This window comes from Scyliorhinus canicula, chromosome 4, assembly GCF_902713615.1.
Source record: "Scyliorhinus canicula chromosome 4, sScyCan1.1, whole genome shotgun sequence".
Lineage (NCBI taxonomy): Eukaryota > Metazoa > Chordata > Chondrichthyes > Carcharhiniformes > Scyliorhinidae > Scyliorhinus > Scyliorhinus canicula.
In genome coordinates this window covers 150,243,586-150,267,753 of record NC_052149.1, presented here as the reverse complement: position 1 = coordinate 150,267,753, position 24,168 = coordinate 150,243,586, and the positions used below count along the sequence as shown (strand labels likewise).

At 46.4% G+C, this 24,168-nt stretch overlaps 1 protein-coding gene across 1 annotated transcript in view; it reads left to right on the top strand.

Moving 5' to 3' along the window:
• The window catches only part of LOC119964260 (melanin-concentrating hormone receptor 1), a 68,697-nt gene extending 46,194 nt beyond the window's left edge, over positions 1 to 22,503 (top strand). Inside the window, exon 2 of the mRNA XM_038793538.1 lies at positions 19,915 to 22,503. Within this exon, the coding sequence (XP_038649466.1) occupies positions 19,915 to 20,554 (640 nt within the window). The 3' untranslated portion in view covers positions 20,555 to 22,503. The remainder of the gene's footprint in view (positions 1 to 19,914) is intronic.
• The last annotated feature ends 1,665 nt before the right edge of the window (positions 22,504 to 24,168 follow it).

Here is a 24,168-nt window from a genome sequence, read left to right as displayed (position 1 = left end):
ACAGTAGCTTGCTCGGCCATTTTTAGAGGGCATTTAAGAGTTAACCACATTGCTATGGGTCTGGAGTCACATGTAGGCCAGACAAGGTAAGGATGGTAGATTTTTTTTTTCCCCCTAAAAGGACATTAGTGAACCAGATGTGTTTTTACAACAATCGACAATGGTTTCATGGTCATCATTAGACTTTTAATTACAGATATTTTAAATTCCATCACCTGCCAAGGGATTCAAACCTGGGTCGCCAGATCATTATGCTGGATCTCTGGATCACTAGTCTAGTAACAATACCACTACGCCATCACCTCCTCTTATGAATGTACGAGGGTTGATCAGTATATTTATCTGATATGAAAATTGGTAGGGTGGTAAATAGAGAGGATAGCCTCAGCTTACAAGAGGAAATAGATGGGCTGGTCAGATGGGCTGAACAGTGGCACATGGAATTCATTCCAGGTAAATGTGAGATGGTGCACTTGGGCTGGAAAACAAGGCAAGGGAATACGAGATAAATGGCAAGGCAGGACCCTGGGAAGCATGAGTATCAGAGGTACCTTGGTATACAGGTACACTGGTCCCTTAAGGTAGCAGGACAGGTAGATACAGTGGTTAAGAAGGCATATGGTATACCTGCCTTTATTAGCCGAGGCATAGAGTTTGCAGGGAGGTTTTGCTGGAACTGTATAATACGTTGGTTAGGCCACAGCTAGAGTATTGTGTGCAGTTCAAGGCTGTGGTTGTTTTCCTTGGAGAGGGAGGGCCTAAGGGGGGGACATGATTGGGATGTATAAAATTCTGAAGTGTATTAATAGAGTAGACAGGAAGAAACCTTTCCTCTTGGTGGAGGGATCAATGACCAGGGGGCATAAAGTGGGATGTGAGGAGAAACCTTTTCAATCAGAGGGTGGTGGGAGTATGAAACTCGCAGCTTGAAAAGGTTGGTGGAGGCAGAGACTCTCATAATATTTAAGAAGTATTTACATGTGCTCTTGCGATGCCAAGGCATACAGGCTATGGGCCAAGTGCTGCAAAATGGAATTAGAATTGTTAGGTAGTTGTTTTTGGCCAGCACAGACATGATGGGCCAAAGGGCCTTTCCGGATTTGTAGGCTGTAGACTAGCTTTGTGAGGTCAGGAGGTGAACCACTAATCGTAGAATACTTATCGCATCCTCTGACCTGCTTTAGTTGTCTCAGTATTTATGTAGCTGCTCCAACTCTGTTTCACTTGTATGGAAAACCCTAGGATGGTGGTGGACTCAGTGATGCTCATGTCATATAATGTAAAAGAGGGGTGGTTATACTCTCTCTTGATGCTTGCATGGTGTGGTGCTACACTTGCTCTTTCTCAGCCTAAGTCTCAATATTATCTAAGTCTTACTGCAAGTGGACATAAAACAAAGAACAAAGAAAATTACAGCACAGGAACAGGCCCTTCGGCCCTCCCAGTCTGCGCCGATCCAGATCCTTTATCTAAACCTGTCGCCTATTTTCCAAGAATCTACTTCCCTCTGTTTCCCGCCCATTCATATATCTGTCTAGATGCATCTTAAATGATGTTATCGTGCCCGCCTCTACCACCTCCACTGGCAAAGTGTTCCAGGCACCCACCACCCTCTGCGTAAAAAAACCTTTCCACGCACAACTCCCTTAAACTTTCCCCCTCTCACGTTGAAATCGTGACCCCTTGTAATTGACACCCCAACTCTTGGAAAAAGCTTGTTGCTATCCACCCTGTCCATAACCTCTCATAATTTTGTAGACCTCAATCAGGTCCCCCCTCAATCTCCGTCTTTCCAACGAAAACAATCCTAATCTACTCAACCTTTCTTCATAGCTAGCACCCTCCATACCAGGCAACATGAACCGCTTAATTTTCCTCACTCATCAGGGAACAGCTCTACTTCTAACTTATTGGTGGAGGGAAAGTCATTAATGAAGCAGCTGCAGATGGTTAGGCTTAGAATACTGTCCTGAGGAACTTCAGCTGTGATATTCTGGGATTGAGGTTTGCATCCAATGACCACAAAATACTTCCTTCTGAGGTATGGCCCCAGCCTCCCGATGCCAAATGACTTCAGTTTACATGGTGTCACACTTGGCCAAATGCTGCCTTGATGTTAAGGAGAATCACCCTCTATGCATCTTAGTTAAAATGTAATTCTTCATTCATTGTTTAGGTTCAAACAATGGTTCCTTGGATGATATACCAGAAGACTTTTAGCCAAACTCCAGTGTGAGTCTTGGCACCCTGAAGATTGTCGACAAGGGAGAAGATGAAGAAGAATAGATAAAGTATCTCTTGCTAACATTGCCCAATCAAGAACTCAAATTGTTTAGTGTGAAAATTATGTGAAGTGCTCCAGGTTACAACTTACTGAATGCAGCTCTCTGCATAATGAGCATACGGATACTGTAGGAACTCCTAGCACAGATCGTGACAGATTTTTTCATATGAAAGAAAGATCACCAGGCAAGGTGCAGGGAACAACCAATTGCGAGAACTTAAATGAGCCACGGGGAAAAGAACGATTTACATCAGAGTCATCATTGGTTCATCTTAGTTCGCTAGACATGATTTGTACTTCTTTTGTGGTAAACAGTCTACCAGATCACACTTATATCCACAGGTAGATATGAAGGCAGGCAAATTGAAAGTACAAGTTCGCTCCTATCTGGATAATTGAAGGAGTGTCATAACTGCTGAGAAGTGCGTGAGGTAAATGTTTTAATGGCATATGTCTACACAATGCAAATGAGATCGCTCCCACTAGGGAGCATGGCTGTTGAACAAGAAAACAAAGGAAGAACATTTATCTGTCTTTGTGACTAAATTGATACTGATACTGCAGTGTGGGCTGAGGCTTACTGTTGCTTGTTCTGGGTGAGTGTGCTTTACACTCAATTGGCTCTGTTTTATTCCTTAGCTCTAGAGTCGCCAGGTATCTTTATACTGCCACAAGATTCAAGTTCAAGTTCAGATCAATGACTCAATACACCAGTTAGTAAGTTCAAACAAGACAAGTTTATTATTACACAGTTATTTACTACTCATGTACACAATATACTAAGACTAAACTGTTCCTACCACTACTAGGCCAATACTTATCTGGAATAAGGGAACTGCCAGATCAGGGAACAATGGCCTCTTGCTTTGTCCTGGATCCGCAGGCTTCCAGTTGGTGTGGACTAAAGGGGTCAGGAGTGTCTACTCTCATAGCGTGCGTTGTATGACACTTACTTGTCGGTGTGGTAATTGGCCAGGCCTCTCCTTCTCGCGTCCAAGTTCCTGGAGAGCTGCTGCAAAGGTGTTCTGCTGGGAGGGCTGGCTGAGAGCGAGGAGGGCTGGCTGAGAGCGAGGAGGGCTGGCTAAGAGAGCGGAGGGCTGGCTAAGAGAGAGAGCTGGGGTCGGGGTCTCTGTCTTATACTGTTTTGGGTTTCGCGCCCATCTGGGCGGACCCTCTATAAACTTGCAATCAATTGGGTTTCTTCCCAATCGATTGATTTGAATTTCCCCAATAACGGGGCTGTTCCTCGATCACTGGGCGGTTCTTTCTACCTTATTTGTGTCCTTTTGTTTCAGACTCCACTGGCGCTGGGATGTCTGACCTGCTATAGAATGTTTCAATCTCTTCTAATTGTTGTGTCCATTGTGCCCGGGAATCACCAGGAATCGCTCAATTAATATGCGCAGCTTGTTAGTTTCTATGCTGTCTGGTTTCTTCACAGACGGAATCCACAGAGAAGTTCTGCAACCTGCTTGCCTCTCTGTCATTGTCCAATTTTCCCTGCATGCAACTCAGTGTTCCATTTTATGTCGGGAAGTGGCCAGCTTCGGTGGCTACATTACTAACTATTGAAGTACCGGAAGCAATTTCTGGGCTGATATCAACCAGCTGGCAGTGGCTCAAGGTTGAATGTCCTATTTGTTGAATGTCCTATTCGCTGTCCGTATGTTCCTATGTTTAACCAGGGTAACAGTATAGACATTTGGACATTATTCTTGGTCCAGGACTAGGGAGGAGGAAATTGATTTAAGTCTCCTGTTCTTGATCATTGTTCAATGGCCCCCTGTTCTTGATCATTGTTCAATGGCCCCCTATTGTAAGTTCAATTGTAGGTTTGTTAAGTATTTAAACTTTGATGGAGCCATTAGTGATTTTGTCATCTGTGCCATTCTCAGCAGAATGGAGATGAAAAGTGTCTCTGGCAGTGCCATAAAGCGGCACTTACTCAGCAATAACCTGCTCACTGATGTCCAGTTTGGGTTCTGCCAGGGTCACTTAGCTCCTCACCTCATTACAGCCTTGATTCAAACATGGACAAAAGAGCTCAACTAAGAGGTGACGTGGAGTCTTGACATCAAGGCAGCATTTGACCAAGTGTGGCATAAAGGAGCCTTGGCAAAACTGGAGTCGGTGGGAATCGGGGAAAATACTCTCTGTAATATGTATATAGGTATACCAGTGAAGGGTAAATTATTACATTTCAATGTAATTCAAACACTAGAGGGCACCACTGGTTCCCAGTATAAATATCAGATCTCAGGGAATCTTGGGTAGTGTTAGGAGAGGAGAGGAATTGATCACAGCTCAAGGAATAGTTTAGATTAGAGAAAGAAGTAGCATGGATAAATTAGTTAATATTAGATTATAGATTACTGTATTAATAGTTATAGCTCTGTAGAGTGTGCAAACTCTATTTAATTTCATCGTTATTCAATATATCAGTTTTGCTTCAGCATAAAGATTGCTGGTTTCTTTATCATCTACTCATCAAACCATTCTGGATCACAAGACAAGTGTAATATAACATTCTTCACCGGGGTTTGATTCATACCTGGCACAAAGGAAGACTGTTCTTGTTCTTCTTCTTGTTCTTCTATCTCAGTTCCAGGACATCACTGCAGGAGTTCCTCAAGGTAGTGTCCTCGTCCCAGCCACCTTCGGCTGCGTCATCATGCAGGCTAGAAATGGAGATGTTTGCCAATTGAATGTTCAGCACCATTTGTTACTCATCAGATACTGAAACTCAGTGCAGAAAGACATGAACAATATCCAGGCTGAGGCTGAGAAGTGGCAAGTAACATCATGCCACAAGTGCGCAGACAATGACCATTTCCAACAAGGGAGAATCTAACCATCTCTCTTTAATATTTAATGGCATTGCTGTCGCTGAATCGCCCATTGTCAACATCTTGGGGGTTACCATTGACCAAAAACTGGACTGAACATGCCATATAAATACTGTGAATGCAATAGCAGGTCACAGGCTGGGAAATCAATGGTGGTAACTCTCATTGACTCCCCAGAGCCTATTCGCTATCTACAAGACACAAGTCAAGAGTGTGATGGAATACCCTCCACTTGCCTGGATAAATACAGCTCCAACGAAACTCGAGCAGCTTATTATAAAAGAAAATCATGAGATGTGGGATTTCCTGGCTAGGCCAGCATTTATTGACCATCCCTAGTTGTACTGGAGAAGGTGATGGTGAGCTGCCTTCCTGAACTTGCATTTGCATTTGGACACCGACTGTTTCAATATCTGAGGAGTTGAGTGTAAGGTGCTGAATATTGTACAATCGCCAGTCAATATCCCCATTTCTGACCTTATGATGGAAGGAAGTTCATTGATGAAGCAGTTGAAGATGGTTGGGTGTAGGCCACTCCCCTGAGGAACTTCTGCAGTGATGTCTTGGAGCTGAGATGTTTGACCTCCAACCACCACAACCATCATTCTTTGTGCTACATGTATTGCCCCTGATTCCCATTGACTCAAGTCACATGGTTTGTCACTTTGATTAAAACTCTTTTGGTACTTTCAGGGGCAGAAACCTGATTTGAAGGATATGTAGAGTTTGGGAAAGATGGGAATGAATTTGCAGGGGTGACTACACAAACACTGGGTGTAATTCTCTTATCCAGCCCATGGCTTGTTTCATGGTGGGTGGGAGCAGAGAATCTAGCAGAAGTCAGAAATGCACCGCTGTAAAGACCGGTTGAAACTTTCCCAATGGCGGGTGAATCGCAGGTCAGTCATCCCACTGGCTGGGGGTGTGAACACCACTTGCATCGCATGAATGCTCATTGAACCAGCTGTTTGCTAAAATCTCCCATGCTGTCCAATCCTGCCAGCGGGAAATCACATTGGCCCATAAGTAGTGGAGTGCACAAGGTGGATCTCAATTCGTGCAAGACTTGAGGTGACTGCGACATACATAGTCTACCTGCCAAAAGGGCTGCGCTGCTCTTGTGCTGAACACCACAGTGCTGGGGCATTTATGCTATCCAGCTCCATGCCGATATTGTCTCTTAGGACAGCATTGTGCAGTGGGACTCATGCACCCTCCACTTCGACTGACCGTGACTAGTACTACACCCGGTGTTGTGGACTGCAGGGCTCTTCTGCTCCCAGTGCCTGACGCCTTTGTCTGTATGGAGAGTGCTCTGCTGTGGCACTCATGTAGCCTCCACTTTGTGACACCGTTGATGTCCGACTGGGGTGTATGGTCTGAGGTGAGTGTGGGGCAGATGAAGGGGGGGGGGGGGCATGTGGGAGGTGGCAAACAGAAGTGTGTCATGTTGGAAGAGGGGCAAGGAGGTGGAGAGGATGACCAATAACGAAGGCACAGGGAAGATGAGGGGCGGGAAGTCTGACCTTGACAAGCATGCACAGAATGCAGACAAACAAGGGGGTCAAAGGGATATTGCATAGTTCACTAGAAAGGGATGCATGCAGACTCCAAAAATGTTGGAGGGTGTAGGTGCTTGTGAATCATAGTAGGCTTTTGAGAAAGGCCAATCTCCCGTTCACCACAGAAGTGCTCCCTATCCTTCTGAGCAAGGTTGGCTACAGCCTCGGTGAGGGCGAGTATCGCTACCATTCTTTTCCCATACGATTATTGTATGCCAGCTTGGTCTGTGTGAAGGTCAAAGAAAGGCATGAGAACAGAGGGATGGAGAGCAGAGGGTGGGTTAAATGCCTGTATGTGGCGAACCATCCCCAGAATGGCCAGAGAATGGAATGTGAGCAACATGATAGATGGGTTGGTGGTGATCTGAAGATAATGTGTGTTGATGTATGCCCTTCTAATGAATCTGCAAGAAGACAGTAGCCTTTTCAGTGCATGGTACCAGGTTGAATGTTTTATAGTGGAGGGAGCTGACTTACCCTAGTCAAGTGGATGAGATAATTCATCTGCTTCCTGCACTGTGGGACACTTCGGCCCCGGTTGCCAGCCGGGCTGACCTTCTGGGCAATGGCTTCCGAAGCTGGAGAACTTACATTCTGGTACTTCTTGGCGTGATCCCACAGGTAGAGGACATGACTCTGTGCCCGAACTCCACCGACTAAGACCTCGATGGCCTGGTGGCTGAAGCAGGGTGCTGCCTTCTTCTTGATGCTGGTAGCCTTCCTCTTCGGGCTGGATGCCATCTTTAGCAGTGGGCTGGAGAGAGTGGAATGTAGGTATTGGGCTGGCATTTAAATATGATGATGCTGGGACATTTGAACCAGTGGGTGGACGAATTTGCTCCTGACCTACCAGGTGATTCGGAGGGATACTCACCTGTGCATAATTAACCAGGCTCCAAGCGCACACTCGGGCGCGTGTTCCCGCCATTTTGGACAGCGGGGAACAGCGCCAATGGAAACGCCAGACTCCTCAATTAGACAAAAAAAATGGAGAATTCTGGACAATGACTGGAGAGGAGAGGGAGGTTGGAGATGGGATAGTAAGTTTTCAAGACCAGAGGGGCAGAGAGGGACAATAACCGAAAGGGGAAAACTGTTTACAATATCAGCTAATACGGGGAACAGGACGAGAAGTTGGATAATGAGCTATATTTATCTTTCCCTTCGCATTCCCGCAATGTGAAAATTAAGATTAATTGCACAGCCGCCCACTCTGAGCTATTCTTTCCCAGGAACTGTGAAGACGATCATCTCCCTCGGTCACATCTTCCCACGCTATCATATTCAGGCTTTTTCAATTGCAATCTTGCCGTCACCTATCATTTGTTCCTGACTCCGCTCTGCCTTTCTGCTCAACTCTCGTCACTGGTGGTGGGGGTTTGTGTCCCACATTCTGGGACGTGGCCTTCCAACTCAGATCCTCGGTCAAACAAAGAAAAAAAAATTGCAAGCTTTGAATATGTACAGTTGTAAAAAGCTGGGCCAGAGAGAGAGTGAGAAAGGATTGACATTTCTATAGCCGCAGTTTTGAGTTCAGCCTATCCTCAGTCAGACTATAATGCCGATGACAGCCACTGTTTAATTTGGAGCCAGACAGTAAGACTCCATCCAGAGATGGATATCAGTGTGCTGTTCCAATTAATATTGGAGCAGGGCATAATAATGATGGATTAGGAGAACCCCTGTCCTCCACTTTGTCACTTCCTTGCCTTTCTCTGTAACCTTTGCGTGACACAGAGGCACAGGTGGATGTTGCTGGGTACAGGAAGAGCAGCTGGTGAAGCACGACTATGTTTTATCTGTGCTTGCCTGGAAGTGAAAACCAAGAAGCTTACTTTTGTTTCTTTTGATTTGACTTAATTTCACATTCCTCCTTAAGTTTATTCAAAAAATACAGATGCCTGATTTGAAGAAGCACTCTTTGCACAAGGGAGTGCTTTATGTCAAAATCAAAGAGGGCTCTCCCACTTCAGTGCTTTAGCGCACTTTGCTTCTCAAGCTACACAGTGCTTTGGAAACAATAAATATCAATGTGCTTTGTAAATGGATTTCACTGTGAAGGGCTGCTATTTACACAGCGAGCAGCAGAAGCTGGAGATGAATTACCGTACGTCATTGTAGGATCCAGGCAAGAGACCACGAGGAAGTGATATTGGATATGGAGCGAAAAGGTTCAACACAATAACAAGTTACACTCAACACGCCGACCTACACTTGGGTTGGGGTTTTTATGTCCACAAGGCTTCCCGGTTAAGGGCTCAGCCCCGCCCCCTCATCAGGGGAGGTCATATTCCGAGGGAGGCCACAGGGTGCCTAATGGTCCAGACCCCGTGACCTCCATTCAGGCTAATTGCCTCTCAGGTGATGGCATCGGCGGCAGTGCCAAAGGGAATAGAACATGGAACTGTACAGCACAGTACCGGCCCTTCGGCCCACAATGTTGTGCCCAACTAGTCTGAAACTAAGATCAAATCAACCTGCTCCCAATCATTCTAGTGCACTCCATATGCCTATCCAATAACCACTTGAAAGTTCCTAAAGTGTCCGACTCCACTACCATAGCTGGGAGTGCGTTTCATGCCCCAACCACTCTGAGTAAAGAACCTGCCTCTGACTATTGGCCGTGGAACTTGCAGGCAGTTATTGAGCACCTCCTGGTTGTGGCCGTGGATGTGGTCCATGTGCTAGTTCGACTCCCTGCCTTGCGCCTGTACTGAGTTGGAGACTGGTCCAGTCTGTTGTACCACAACCCCCAAAATCCACAAAGCTCCATCAGCAAAATTTCGAACACAGACCACAGCGACTGCGGAGAATTCTCTAACCAGCGTACATCTGCCTGAATCCGCGCTGGAGCAGTCCTGTCCACTGCGGATCTTCCCTCCAATGATGGGCAACACGAGGCTCATTGGAGTGTGCCACTGTTGCCCCATCAACAGCTCGGACCGCACCAACCCAGATGTGGCATGGTAAAGAAGGACCAAGCAGGTCTCCATGGAACAAGTGGTCTGCTTCCATAATGTTTGCACCGCCCATTCGCCCAAACCATTTGACTCCTGCTCCATTGAGCTTTGTGTTGCCCATCATTGGAGGGAAGATCCGCAGGGGGCAGGGCTGCTCCAACACGGATCCAGGCAGGTGTATGCTGGTTAGAGAATTCTCCGCAGTTGATGCGGTCTGTGGAGGAAAATTTGCAAGTGACGGATGCCGTTCGAATGCAGGAAGTCATCAAATTCCATGCTTGTGAAAACCTTACCATAGTCTGAGACCAAGACCTCCGGGATTCCGTGGATGCAGAATGTTTAGCGGAGCTTCTCGACCATGGCCCACGACATAGTGGATACCAAGCGGTTGATGTCCAACCACTGGAGTGTGCATCCATGATGATGTGGAACATAGAGCCCTTAAAAGGCTCTGCGAAATCGACATCTAGTCTCGATCATAGCCTGTCTGGCCATTCCCGGGTTGGAGAGATGCTGATGGCAGCTGCTTTTGGTGCTCCTGGTACACTGTTTTGCCAGCGTTTCAATGTCTGTATCGACGTCAGGCCCCCATACGTAGCTGCAGGCCAGCATTTTCATCTTTGAGACCCCAGTGGCCATTGTGCAGGTCCTCAGAATGGGCCCATGCCCTTTCTCGGCCAGGCCACTTGCAACCCCCATAGCAGGAACCTGTCTTCGACATTGAGCTCTGCTGATTTCATCGTGAACGTCCTTGGGTCGCCTGGCAGCACAGAATGCTCAATGCCATACTGTACGATATGACGGATCCGGGCCAATACTGGGTCCGTCTGGATCCAGGCATTGATTTGGACTGTCGGAACAGGCAGAGCCATGAAATGCAAGGCCGCTATCACTTTGTTAGAATAAGCAGCCGCCGGCAGCTTGGTTGGCAACGGAAGGCGACTGAGGCGTCCGCATGGAGAAACTTAATCCCTGATCTGTGTTCCAGGATGTATTTGACGGCCGTAAATATAAATGCCCAATGCATTCCAACAGGAGGAGATGAGGACGTACCCGCGAACACCGCGACAGTTGCTACGAGAAGAATTACTGGGCACACCCATTCTAGGCTGAGGGAATTGTAGCGACATGTACGAATGACTGATGGAGAGGGCCAACACTGTACTGGATGCGATGAGGAAGATATGGGAGGACGACTTGAGGTTCGAAATAGAATGGGAACTCTGGAGCGAAGCACTTCATAGAGTGAACTCTGCAGAGTCAATTCCACATCCACATGCACAGGACTCAACCTAATGCAACTAAAAGTGGTGCATAGAACCCAGTTAACAAGAACCCAAATGAGTAGGTTCTTCCCGGAGGTGGAGGACAGATGTGAACGGTGCCAAGGAGGCCCGGCCAGAATGTCCAATTCACCTAATAAGCACGTCTTTCGGGACTTGTGGGCGGAAACCGGAGCACCCGGAGGAAACCCACGCAGACACGGGGAGAATGCGCAGACTCCGCACAGACAGTGACACAAGTGGGGAATCGAATCTGAGACCCAGGCGCTGCGAAACAACAGTGCTAACCACTGTGTTAGGTCCAGTTTCTCGGACAACTGCCCCGTACAAGTTGCCAAACGTGCGTCCAACTGCTGGATTCTGAACTGGATGCGATCGAACGTGTCCCAACTCGCCACAGAAATGGCCTCTCTAGTATCCAGTTGCATCAGGATCAGGGAACCATTCACAGTGACACAAATTGGTGCCCCTCTCGGTGCTGCAATGCAGTGCAAGCATTGACGGTCATCAGCATCATTGTCTACAAAATGTGTCCTAACTCAGGGTCTGCCAATTCAGGTGGGTCTCAGCTAACAGATTCTTTTGGGTGACCTTATCCTGGAAGCCGCACACCAACCTGTCCTTAGTGTTTTGGCATGTGCCGCCCGAAAAATTCGGCAAGCATTTTCGGGCGGGCCAGAAAATCGGTCACCGATTCCCCTTGGTGTTTGGTGGCGGTGTGAAATTGAAAACGCCTTACTATAATGGTGGTTTTGGATTAAAATGTCCACCCACCAATGTAACCAGCTCCGGCCAAAACCGCATATCAGGTGCATCTGGGTGGGTTAAGCTATTTATGATGATGCTGCATGTGGCGGCCCTGCGTATGATGATGCTGCATGTGGCGGCCCTGCGTATGATGATGCTGCATGTGGCGGCCCTGCGTATGATGATGCTGCATGTGGCGGCCCTGCGTATGATGATGCTGCATGTGGCGGCCCTGCGTATGATGATGCTGCATGTGGCGGCCCTGCGTATGATGATGCTGCATGTGGCGGCCCTGCGTATGATGATGCTGCATGTGGCGGCCCTGCGTATGATGATGCTGCATGTGGCGGCCCTGCGTATGATGATGCTGCATGTGGCGGCCCTGCGTATGATGATGCTGCATGTGGCGGCCCTGCGTATGATGATGCTGCATGTGGCGGCCCTGCGTATGATGATGCTGCATGTGGCGGCCCTGCGTATGATGATGCTGCATGTGGCGGCCCTGCGTATGGTGATGCTGCATGTGGCGGCCCTGCGTATGATGATGCTGCATGTGGCGGCCCTGCGTATGATGATGCTGCATGTGGCGGCCCTGCGTATGATGATGCTGCATGTGGCGGCCCTGCGTATGATGATGCTGCATGTGGCGGCCCTGCGTATGGTGATGCTGCATGTGGCGGCCCTGCGTATGATGATGCTGCATGTGGCGGCCCTGCGTATGATGATGCTGCATGTGGCGGCCCTGCGTATGGTGATGCTGCATGTGGCGGCCCTGCGTATGATGATGCAGCATGTGGCGGCCCTGCGTATGATGATGCTGCATGTGGCGGCCCTGCGTATGATGATGCTGCATGTGGCGGCCCTGCGTATGATGATGCTGCATGTGGCGGCCCTGCGTATGATGATGCTACATGTGCCGGCCCTGAAAATCGTGAGGAGGGTAACTGTCTGCCTTTTGTTCCCAATGATGAAATGAAGTGAAATGAAAATCGCTTATTGTCACAAGTAGGCTTCAAATGAAGTTACTGTGAAAAGCCGCTAGTCGCCACATTCCGGCCCCTGTTCGGGGAGGCTGGTACGGGAATTGAACCGTGCTGCTGGCCTGCCTTGGTCTGCTTTAAAAGCCAGCTATTTAGCCCAGTGTGTTAAACCAGCCCCCAAATGAAAAATTATACTGCACCCGCTCTATGTACTGGTTCCAATTACCCGTATAGATGTCAAATGCCTCTGACGTCTCTGTGTGGCATACCGTTTGCCTGGCCGGCCGCCTTCTGATGCATTTGCGAAGTGGGCCAGGTTTGGAGCAAATGGTGTCTCCAGCAGCTCCACTTGATCCTCGTTGCCAGTGTAGGATCCAGGCAAGCGGCCTCGAGGAAGCGATGCAAAAACAGAAAATACTGGACAATCTCAGCAGGTCTGACAGCATCTGTGGCGAGTAAAGAGAACTGACATTTTGAGTCTGGGTGACTTATCAAAGCTAGAGAGAACTGGGAATGGGTCAGATTTATGCTGTAATGGGGGGATGCAGCAGTGGGGCTGGATATGCAGGGCCATTGTTGAGGACAGAAGACAAAAGGGATGTAAATGGAGGTAATTAAGGCTAAGAAGGGTGCTGACAGTGGCACAGAAGAGATTAGAATGTGTGAGGGGCAGAAAAAAAGTGAAGTGTGTAAAGGGCAACCAGGAACAGTTTTCCCAAGTTCCGTGAGGGAAGGGGAATATTGGTGAGAGGAAATCAGATCAATGGAAGAAATAAAAATAAAAATAAATTGATAGAAATAAAAATGGGGTGAAGGTGGAGGAGAGAGTTCACAGTCTGAAGTTGTGAACTCAATGTTAAGTCTGGAAGACTGTAACGTGCCTAATTGGAAGGTGAGGTGATGTTCCTCCAGTTTGCGCTGGGCTTCACGCAGCAGGCCAAGGGCGGACATGGGAGCAGGACCATGAAGCGCCGCCTCACTTGAAAAGGACCTGAGATGGTGACCAGGGAGGAGGTAAAGGCGCAGGTGTTACACCTTCTGGGATTGCCTTAGGCAGGTGAGTTAGAAAGGGGGTGAGGTGTTGGGGGCGATGGAGGAGTGGACCAGGGTATCCGGAGGGAACGGTCCCTGCGAAATGATGACTGGGGGAGCGAGGGAGAGATGTAGATATGAAAAAAAAGGTACAATACATCGTTTACAGTCACCATTCCCTGAAGGGTCACCCACTCTGATCCACACTTAAGTGGGGGAGATCGTATTCCAGTGATTGTATTCCAGTATTCCAGTGAGGCCATGGGGAACCTAATGATGAAGACCGTGTGACCTCCGTTCGGCTTATAACGGTCATCAAGGCTTTTGGATGCTTTATATATAGGCATTGTGATAATACGACGAGACTAGTAATCCAGAGGCCTTGGGGACATGTAGCAAATTCCACTGTGACAGCAGGTACTATTTAAATCAAATAACTGTAAAACTAGTCTCGGTAATGGTAGCCATGATGATTACTGCATCATCGATTGTTGAAAACCCAGCTTGTTCACTGGATCGTGAGGATCTTCCAGTCCTGCCGAAGATTCCTGTCCCATTCTGTCCTGTCCCGCCGTGGCAGGCTCCCCAGCGGCGTGGCCGGCGAGCAACCCAAATGGACATCGACTTTGGCGGCACCGGAAGATCTGCCAGCAGCCAATGGCGAGACGCCTCTGCTGCTGGTAAACCCGCTGGGGGAGGGAGGGGGGAGGGTGGGGTGCGGGGACAGACGAACTATAAATCAAAATCTGATGGATTCAGCCAGTGGCATAGCCAACAATTTGAACTCTTCCTGACCTTTGGATGATATGTTGAAGCGCACGGTTATGCTGTTGTCGAGCTGAGATAAAATAATAGGTGTATTGGGCGCGTATAAATTGTACATCCTTGAATTCAAAGAGATTATATATGGAACAATGGACATCTGGGAACAGGCCAGAATCTAATTCTTCAGGTGATGGTTAAGAGAAATGACATGGAGGATACTAGATACTTTTAAGGGGAGTTTCAGGTTGACACCTATCGAGGAATTCAGGTGTTCTATGTATAACAGATTCCTGGAGTGAGTTTCAGCTGGAATTTAATCGAGGGGCTAAGAGCATTTCTATACAGAAGATGCAATACCTGGGAGTGTATTTCAGGCTACAATCAGATTGAGGGGCTCAGATGTTTTATGTACAGAAACAGCCTGGAATATAGTTGAAGGATTCAGACGGTTTACATACAGCTCTGTTTTCTCTTTGACTTCTTTATTCCTCCCGGGCGCTCCGGTTTCCTCCCACAAGTCCCAAAAGGTGTGCTGCTGGCAAGTTTGGACATTCTGAAATCTCATTCAGTGTACCCGAACAGGCGCCGGAGTATGGCAACGAGGGGATTTTCACAGTAACTTCATTGCTTTGTTAATGTAAACCTATTTGTGACAATAATAAAGATTATTATTATTATATCTACTTTCTCTCTTTTTTTGTTCTGTCATTCAATCTGTCTCTGATGGCTAGTTGTAATCACAATCAATTAGGAAACAGCCCATCCAGTACTTTGAGATCTCCAAGCAGTAAGCATAACTTTAATTCCAAATGAGCTGAGTGATGATTGGCCATTTTTGAATTCCTCGTGTGAAGGATCTTTGAATCGAATTTCTGATTTAAAAAAAAGCAACGAACATGCAAGTAGGGAGTCTACAGGTGACCTGGTGGAAGTGCAGTATTCTGAGTTTCAGCTTGTGGGCAGAGGGTGGTTGATTACTGGTGCTTGAGTAGGGAGGGGGTGGGGGAGGTGGTGAAGGGAGGAATGGGGCTGGATTAATTGATTGTCAAGCTATATCCTGACGCCGGTATTGGAACAGTGGCGTTTTACGACCGAGAATTGGTGCAAAACGACCACCGATCCTCGATTTGGTGGGGGGCTAGCAGGCAGGCAGTGTAGAGCATCCAGCTCTAGTAGCTGACACAGCCAGGTCCGTGGCCATGCATGCGCACAGCGGCGGCCTGCAATGTGGCGTCTGCCGCGTGTGTCGAACCGGCGTGCCAAATAGTGCCCCCCCCCTTGGCGGACTCGCGACCCTTGGACTACCCCTCAACAGTACCCCCAGCCCCAGCCAAAGTCTTTCTTGCCCGTGGATCAGCTCTCCCCCGACTGTGGTGTCACTGTACTGAACCTGCAGCCGCCACGCCGAGTTCCTGACAAATAATAACACGCACAGCCGATCCCGTCAGGAACACGGCCTTTTGGGGGTGGAGCATTGGGAGAGAGGATTTCGGGCATATCCCGAGTATGCCACTTTGGGGGGTGGAACATAGCAAAAGCGGCGGCGCCCCCGGTTTTGGTGCAAACATTGATCTTCCGGCCGCTCGTAGAACGCAATTTTGGTGTCGGCAACTGGAGCTTGATCTCCGGTTCTGGAGTGGAGGTTCCATTTCTGTTCAGGGAGAAAAGAGACATTCTGATGATGTGAATGAAAGCTGGAAGGTTTAATGGGCTGAGAAGCATCCTCTCTAGCTGCATCACAGCCTAGTATGGCAACTGCTCGGCCCAAGACAGCAAGAAACTTCAGAGTCGTGAACACAGCCCAATCCGTCACACAAAACTGCCCCCCATTCCTTGACTCCATCTACACCTCCCGCTACCTGGGGAAAGCGGGCAGCATAATCAAATACCCCTCCCACTCGGCTTACTCACTCTTCCAACTACTTCCATCGGGCAGTGTCATGTGAGAGTGCCGTTAAAAATTGGATGTTTAAGAAATGTACCTTTAAGAAATAAAGCTGATCATATTAGTGAAGTGATGTCACGGGGGGGGAGCTGAGCTCACTTCTGCTTTTTGGGGAGTTTTAGTTTCAGTTTGGAGAAAGCTTGGGTGTGGCTGTGAACTGCATTGCTGGTTATCTCTGCCATGAAGGACTATCTTTTAATTCTTTGGTGAAATCGGAATTGTAAAAAGGTCTCAGTATTGAATATAAATATAATATGCTTTTATTTGAAGGATTTGTTAAGTCTTATGGATGTGTAAAGGAAGTTTGCAGGACAGTGTTGTATTATTGTCGGGGTTATCTTTGAAGTAAGGGGTGTTAAGAGATCCAATGTTTATTTAAAAGTTTAATTTGAGTTCATGGAATAAACATTGTTTTGTTTTAAAAACCAGGTGTCCATAATTGTAGTACTACACCTGGGGAACAAGCTGTGTGCTTCAAAAGCAACAATCCATTAAAGGCAGGGGTTGGTTGAACTCCATGATACATTTTGGGGTTCAGAAAACACCTCTCCCATAACAGGCAGGAGGCTGAGAACACGCACAAACAGACTCAAAAACAGCTTCTTCCCCACTGTTACCAGACTCCTAAATTACCCTCTTATGGACTGATCTCATTAACACTACACCCCCGAATGCTTCACCCGATGCCAGTGTTATGTAGTTACATTGTGTGCCTTGTGTTGCCCTATTATGTATTTTCTTTTATTTCCTTTTCCTTTCATGTACTTAATGATCTGTTGAGCTGCTCGCAGCAAAATATCTTTCACTGTACCTTGGTACACCTGACAATAAACAAAATCCAAATCCAAAAGATATATTCCCACTCTACCTGGCCCACAAACAGTGCTGTAAACTTACCATGGTTACATTTGAGACACTCTGTCTCGTTAGGATATTTAAATTACTAACCTGCATCCTGGGAGTGTTACCTTCCTGTCTAGCCTTTTTTGGGGAGATTAAAATTCCCCTTCATTGAGTTTGACAACAGAATGGAGTTGGATTAACATCAAGAAAGATACGAGCATAAATGCCTCAGTTGCTCTGGCCAACTTTGCCAGAGAGAAACAGGTGGCGAAGAGGAACATGTGGCTAGGCCAGAGAAGTGGGCAGAGGTTTCTCTCACTGGGTCTTTGTTTGATTGTGAGATCGTTGAGGACCACTTTCTTTTTGCCACCGTCCACGAAATCTAGGATATTTTCTGCACATTTACGGTGAAACTATCTGCAATTGAAACATCGAATTGGAAGAGATTTAAGAAATGGGAAAATGGGAAAAAAGGAAACCCTTCCAGTACAACATTTACTCGACTCTGCAGAGCAACTTAACATTTAAATACAAACTACAGATTCATGTGGTGGTTGACAAGCCAAATTAAAATCAATAATGGGCATTGGCTTTAGAACACCCTATTTCATGGTTGAAGTGGTACAAGATGAAAAGAAAATGTCCTAGAAACCATAGCGACATTAGAGGCAGACTGGGCATACCACCATTATGTGGGCAATCATATCTGCAGGCCATTGCATTTTCTTAGTCCTAACATTCAGTTAAGGCCTGAAACTGAGGTTCCATCTGCCTCCTCACCTGGAGGTAAAAGATTCCATAGTAGTATTTTGAAGAACAGCTCAGCAGTTCTGCCCATTGTCCTGGCCAATATCAATCTCTCGAACCTGGTCATAATTAAGTTGATGTTTATGGGGGTCTTTCTGTGCATTAAAGTAGTTGCTGTGTTTCCTACAATACAATAGCAAATATGCTTCATTGGCTGTAATGGGTGTTGATGGGTGAGGAAGTGGGTATTAGGGATGGGGCTATATTAGTGCTTTGGTGGGCTAGGGGTATGGGGGAGGGGGTATATCAATCTAGCTCTTCTCCTGTGGCACATCTACCTAGTGCGTGAAGGGAATTGCCTCTGCAGGTTCTGCACGGTAGAGACAGACAGCTAGTTATGTCATCTGTTGCAAGGATAGCTACAGCCAAGCTGGTGGATGGCACTGACAGTTCACCAGCACTTTTCTGCTTCCACCTCTTTACGCCTTAGCAGGGAGGCCATTTGCAATGTCAAACATTGTGCCACTCATGTCGGTGGCTCAACAGGTGACTGATGCATTGCCAAGCATTTCCAGTCGTTCAGCTGCTTTCCGACTGACAGCGGAGGGAGTGTCCCAGGTGCCTGTTCTCAAAAACTTTCACACAACTCCAAACACTACGGTGCTTCTCAAGGTAACATGAATCTTGATGCAGGCTAATGGAGTGAGAGAGCTGGATTAACAGCAATAGAGATACAGTCAGTAACACAGAGAATTGCAATTTAATCCAGCAGGTTCAGTTAATTTCCTCACTGTCACACTCCCAGCACCTGCCTAAACCACTTATAGCAATCACCTTGGCATTCACTGTCCAAACAAATTCCAAAATGCCACTGGAAATGATTCTCTGTCACAGAATGTTCCTGTCCCTTCTCAACTGGCTGATGAATCTAGCTTTAATTAACTCTGCAATGTAAAGAAGGTGAATTCCAAAGCACCATTTCTGTACTATAAATGCAGCCCCATGGTGGGCTAGCTCAGCATAAATCTACATTTGTAAAACCCTGCAGGCTTTACAAATAGGGGCTTTTAGTGGCTGGTTTAGCACAGGGCTAAATCGCTGGCTTTGAAAGCAGACCAAGGCACCCCAGCAGCACAGTTCAGTTCCCGTTTCAGCCTCCCCGAACAGGCGCCGGAATGTGGCGACTAGGGGCCTTTCACAGTAACTTCATTTGAAGCCTACTTGTGACAATAAGCGATTTTCATTTTCATTTTCAAATTAGGGCATAATTACAGCAGTAATCCCAACACACTTTACCACAAGGAGCGTGTTGCTGTAGTACTTTACCATTAAGGCTCCTTCGGCAGCCCTTCCCGAACCTGCAAACCCTCCCATCTAGAAGGACAAAAGCAGCAGATACCGAGGAATACCCACCGCCTGGGCGTTCCCCTCCAAGTCACTCATCATCCCGACTTGGAAATATATCGCCGTACCTTCACTGCCGTCGGGTCAAAGTCTCTTCAAAGTCTCCCTTCCAAACAGCACTGTGAGTGTGCCCACACCTTAGGGACTGCAGCGGTACAAGAAGGCAGCTCACCACCACCTTCTCTAGGGCAATTCAAGCAATAAACGTGACACCGACATCCCAAAAATGAACTTTTAAACAAATACTGCCAGCACAGGCTCACATCAGTTATTAGCAACAGAATTGTACCATCAACACAGTGCTACTACATTAAAGCCAGCATAGCAGCATCAGAAGGATAATGTTACAGCACTTAACTCCAGCATAACTCCACCAACGGAATTGTGTTACTACAGTAATCCCAGCATATCGGTAACATCAGATTCCAGCAGGCCGGCAGAATGTCACTGTATTAATCTGGCAAGCTATGTATGGTAGATTAACTCTAACCAACAACTTATTTTTTTCTTCAACAGGTATATCGCAATAGTCCATCCCACTACGGAGAAAAGGACCATCTGCCGGACAGTGGTTGTGAACGTTCTCGTGTGGCTGGGCAGCTTGTTGCTGACAGTCCCAGTCATGTTATATTCCAGGACTATTCAGATGGGAGGCTCTGAAATATGTGTTCTGGACCTGCCTTCCGGACCGAAGGATATGTACTGGTACACCCTCTATCAGTCCGTACTAGGATTTATCATTCCCCTCATTATTATCAGCACTTTCTACTCGATGACTCTCTTTCATGTCTTTAAGTCGCTCCGGCGAGTGGGCAGGAAGCAATCAGTGCAGGCAAAGAGGGCGACTAAGACTGTTCTTATGGTGATAGCTGTCTTTCTGGTGTGTTGGTTGCCTTTTCATGTGATGCAGGTGCTCAACCTGACCTCCCTGACCCCCACCTCACTCTTCCATTACATCTACCATGTCAGCATCTGTCTGAGCTATGCCCACAGCTGCATCAACCCTCTTCTGCTCCTGTTCTTCACAAAGAATTTCCAAGAGCGCTTGTGTGGTGCGGTAAAAAAGAGAAACCTCTCCTCGAATGTCAAGTTGACCACCACCAGGAAAGGTGGAACCTGCGAAAGTGTTGAAATAGAGTGTAAAAGCTCAGTGTAAGAGTTCCCTGACAAAATGGCACACTCTGAACACCAAGGAGACATTTTCAGATCAGTGCTGTTCCCACTAATCCAAACAGAAAATATTTGTAACCCTCAGCAATTGTGGAGAGAGGAGCAGTGTTAACATATTGAATCAATGGCCTTTCTCTCTCCACCGATGCTGCCTGAATGTTACCAGCATTTTTTACTTTTTGTTCCAGGTTTCCATCATCAACAGTATTTTGCTTTATTAACAACCCATTTCCAATAAGTAAACTTATTCCGGTGTAAATTTGGTGTTCATCAAACTGAAGGATTTTCAGCCCTTACAATGGAATTCTGCCTCTCCCAGGCACCCTGAGCTCAGGTAGTGGGCTGTTGGATCCAGATTAAAGCACCTTCTATTTTGCCCCAGCACATACCTGGAATTCTGATAAATAAAGCTGCTGTGAGATATTTCACTCTCTCTCGGTATCAGCTATCCAACTGAGATAACCGATTTGGTGATACATTGAACAACAGCTTTTGCACCTGCTAGGAACAGATTGACACTGCCCAAACCAACTTCACATAGGACCACTTTGGAATCAATGGCTCAAGTGACACTGGTCTCCCATTTTATGTAGGACCCTCTCAGCCAGCAGATAGTGACTTTCCTTTCATTGGTTGAGACATGAAATAGATATTACCAGCAGGGACATGTTTAGCACAGTGGGCTAAAGAGCTGACTTGTAATGCAGAACAATGCCAGCAGCGCGGGTTCAATTCCCGTACCGGCCTCCCCGAACAGGTGCTGGAATATGGCGACTAGGGGCTTTTCACAGTAACTTTATTGAAGCCTACTTGTGACAAGAAGCGATTATTATTATGCATAAAATGGACAACAGGTAGAACACTTCACTATCCAATGCCACACTTCTTGTCCAATCTGTATTAGCAGGAATGAGTACAAAAGAATCAATCAAGACTTGGGCCTGCTACGAACGTCAGACAGTTTATTGTTTTAACATCAGCAGGGAGCAGGTCGCTGGGCACACCATGTGCTTCTCCACTGAACAAGGGAAATCGCTACATTTTATACAGTTACTCAGCCTATTTTGGCTGGACACAATCCAATCACAATGATTATAGATTACATATATTACTTTTAGATCCAATTAAATTTGTTTCTAGGCATGATGTGGCGGCAGATAGAGGTTCCCTCATGATGTTTTCTAAACTCCTTATCAGCTGTCTTTGGGTCTTCCTTATACATCACAAGCTTGAGACTCCCTTATCTTAACCGTATTAAATTGATTCCATTGGTAACAATTATTCAGAAGCAGCTGCCTGGGAAATTCTGGTGGGAGATTCTGGTTTAAGGGAGGTTCTGCTGAATGAGCCATTTCTGTGTGTCTATGTGAACTGGCCCTTTACAAAGAATGTGGCCAAGTCAGCTAGTTAACCATATGATGCCTCACAATCTGCTACACTTCATTTTTAACTAGGATTGTACATTGTTAGTGTGTACCTAGAAAATAATATGTATTCACTATAGTATGCATTCAACATACATATATATATTGCAGATGCTTCTGCTCTGGGCCCCCTTCAACAGGTACTACAGTGTGTTATGGGGGCATTTTACCCACCTATATATCTGCCTAAGTTCAAAAACAAAAATTTCCCATTGTATTCCCATGTCGTGGCTCAGTGAGAAAGTGGATGTGTGTAAACAGTCAAGAAAGAATGGTGAAAAGGGGGAACAGTTTCCTTTTGCTACTTTCTCCATCTCTGGTAAACTATAAATGAAGCACTGAGGAGAGTGAACGACATTCACTGAAACTAACTGGGAAAGGCAGAGAGACTGGGCAAGGCAATTCTTAACAGGAAATAGACTTGGAAGAGAGGTTAGGGAGGGAAATTCAAGAAATTTCAAGGAAAAATAGGAAAAGAAAGGAAGAAAATCTCAATGCTGAATGCTGAACCAGGGATGTACATCTGAGGCTGTGTAAGGCTCTAGTCAGACCCCATTTGGACTATGTATCTGTATCTAAGGAAGGATGTGCTGGCCTTGGAAAGGGTCCAGAGGAGGTTCACAAGAATAGGAGGTTCCAGGAGGTTCCCTGGAATGAAGAACTTGTCATATGAGGAATGGTTGAGGACTCTGGGCCTGTACTCGTTAGAGTTTAGCAGGATGAGGTGGGATCTTATTGAAACTTACAGGATACTGTGAGGCCTGGATAGAGTGGACGTGGAGAGGATGTTTCCACTTGTAGGAAAAACTAGAAGCAGAGGACACCATTTCAGAATAAAGGGACGATCCTTTAAAACTGAGATGAGGAGGAATTTCTTCAGCCAGAGGGTGGCGAATCTGTGGAACTCTTTACCGCAGAAGGCTGAGGAGGCCAAATCCTTGAGTGTCTTTAAGACAGAGTTTGATAGGTTCTTGATTAATAAGAGGATCAGGGGTTATGGGGAGAAGGCAGAAGAATGAGGATGAGAAAATATCAGCCATTATTGAATGGCGGAGCAAACTCGATGGGCCGAGTGGCCTAATTCTGCTCCTTATGGTTTTATGGAATGGCTTGAAAGTTGAAGTAAGTTATTGAAAAATAGGGCAGCATGGTGGTGTAGTGGTTAGCATTGCTGCCTCACAGCGCTCAGGTCCCAGGTTCGATCCTGGCTCTGGGTCGCCGTCCGTATGGAGTTTGCACATTCTCCCCGTGTCTGCGTGGGTTTCACCCCCACAACTCAAAGATGTGCAGGATAGGTTGATTGGCTACGCTAAATTGCCCTTTAATTGGAAAAAATGAATTGGGTACTCTAAATTTATTTTAAAAAATAAGTAATTGGAAAATGAAAAGACTGGCACAAGATAGAGAAGATTGGATAAAACTATGAACCCAGGACATGCCTTTCAGGTGGGGTACACATGATAATGCAGATGAGTTAAATTATTTCCAAATGTTTCCCCACCAAACAGAAAAACACGTCCATGAATACACCATTCAAAAACAAGAAGAATTAATATAGCTTTGGTCAGAGGGGAGTATATTTTTAAATTGAAATCTGGGTGTAAAGAGGTGGGTCACCTGTTACTAAAAAAAAATGCCCAATTATCTTTTTCACTGAAACCAATGTGCAGTTTCTACAATGGGCGGTTAATCGCTATAACTCAGCTATCAAGTTGAAAATTTACCCCAAGACAACTGAGAGCTTGACATAATTGCACCTGATGTCAGGATATGATTCTTTGCATGATTGTCTCTAATTTCGCTGTTTTTTTTGGTGAAAGCACAACACTGATTTTAAAAACATTCTCCAACATTGGAGAGGGATTTTAGACCAATGCTGTAAAATGGTGTAATTTCAAGCTCGAGTTCATTAGTTAGTGACCAGGGAATAAGTCCACTTGCAGAGATCTTGAGCGAAGATAAAAGTGGACTCCATTCTAACTCAGTAGCCTGTCTGACTTCACACATGAAAGATGGTGACTATTTGAGAGCAGTCAGCACTTGAGGAGCTGTCTCCCAGCAGAAGCTGTTACCTTCAGAGTAAGTAGAAAAAAATCAGTGATGAAGAAAAAATGCCAGCTCCACATAACTCCACCAAATTGAAATGTTCATTTGTTCTTCCCTGTCTGCTGACAAG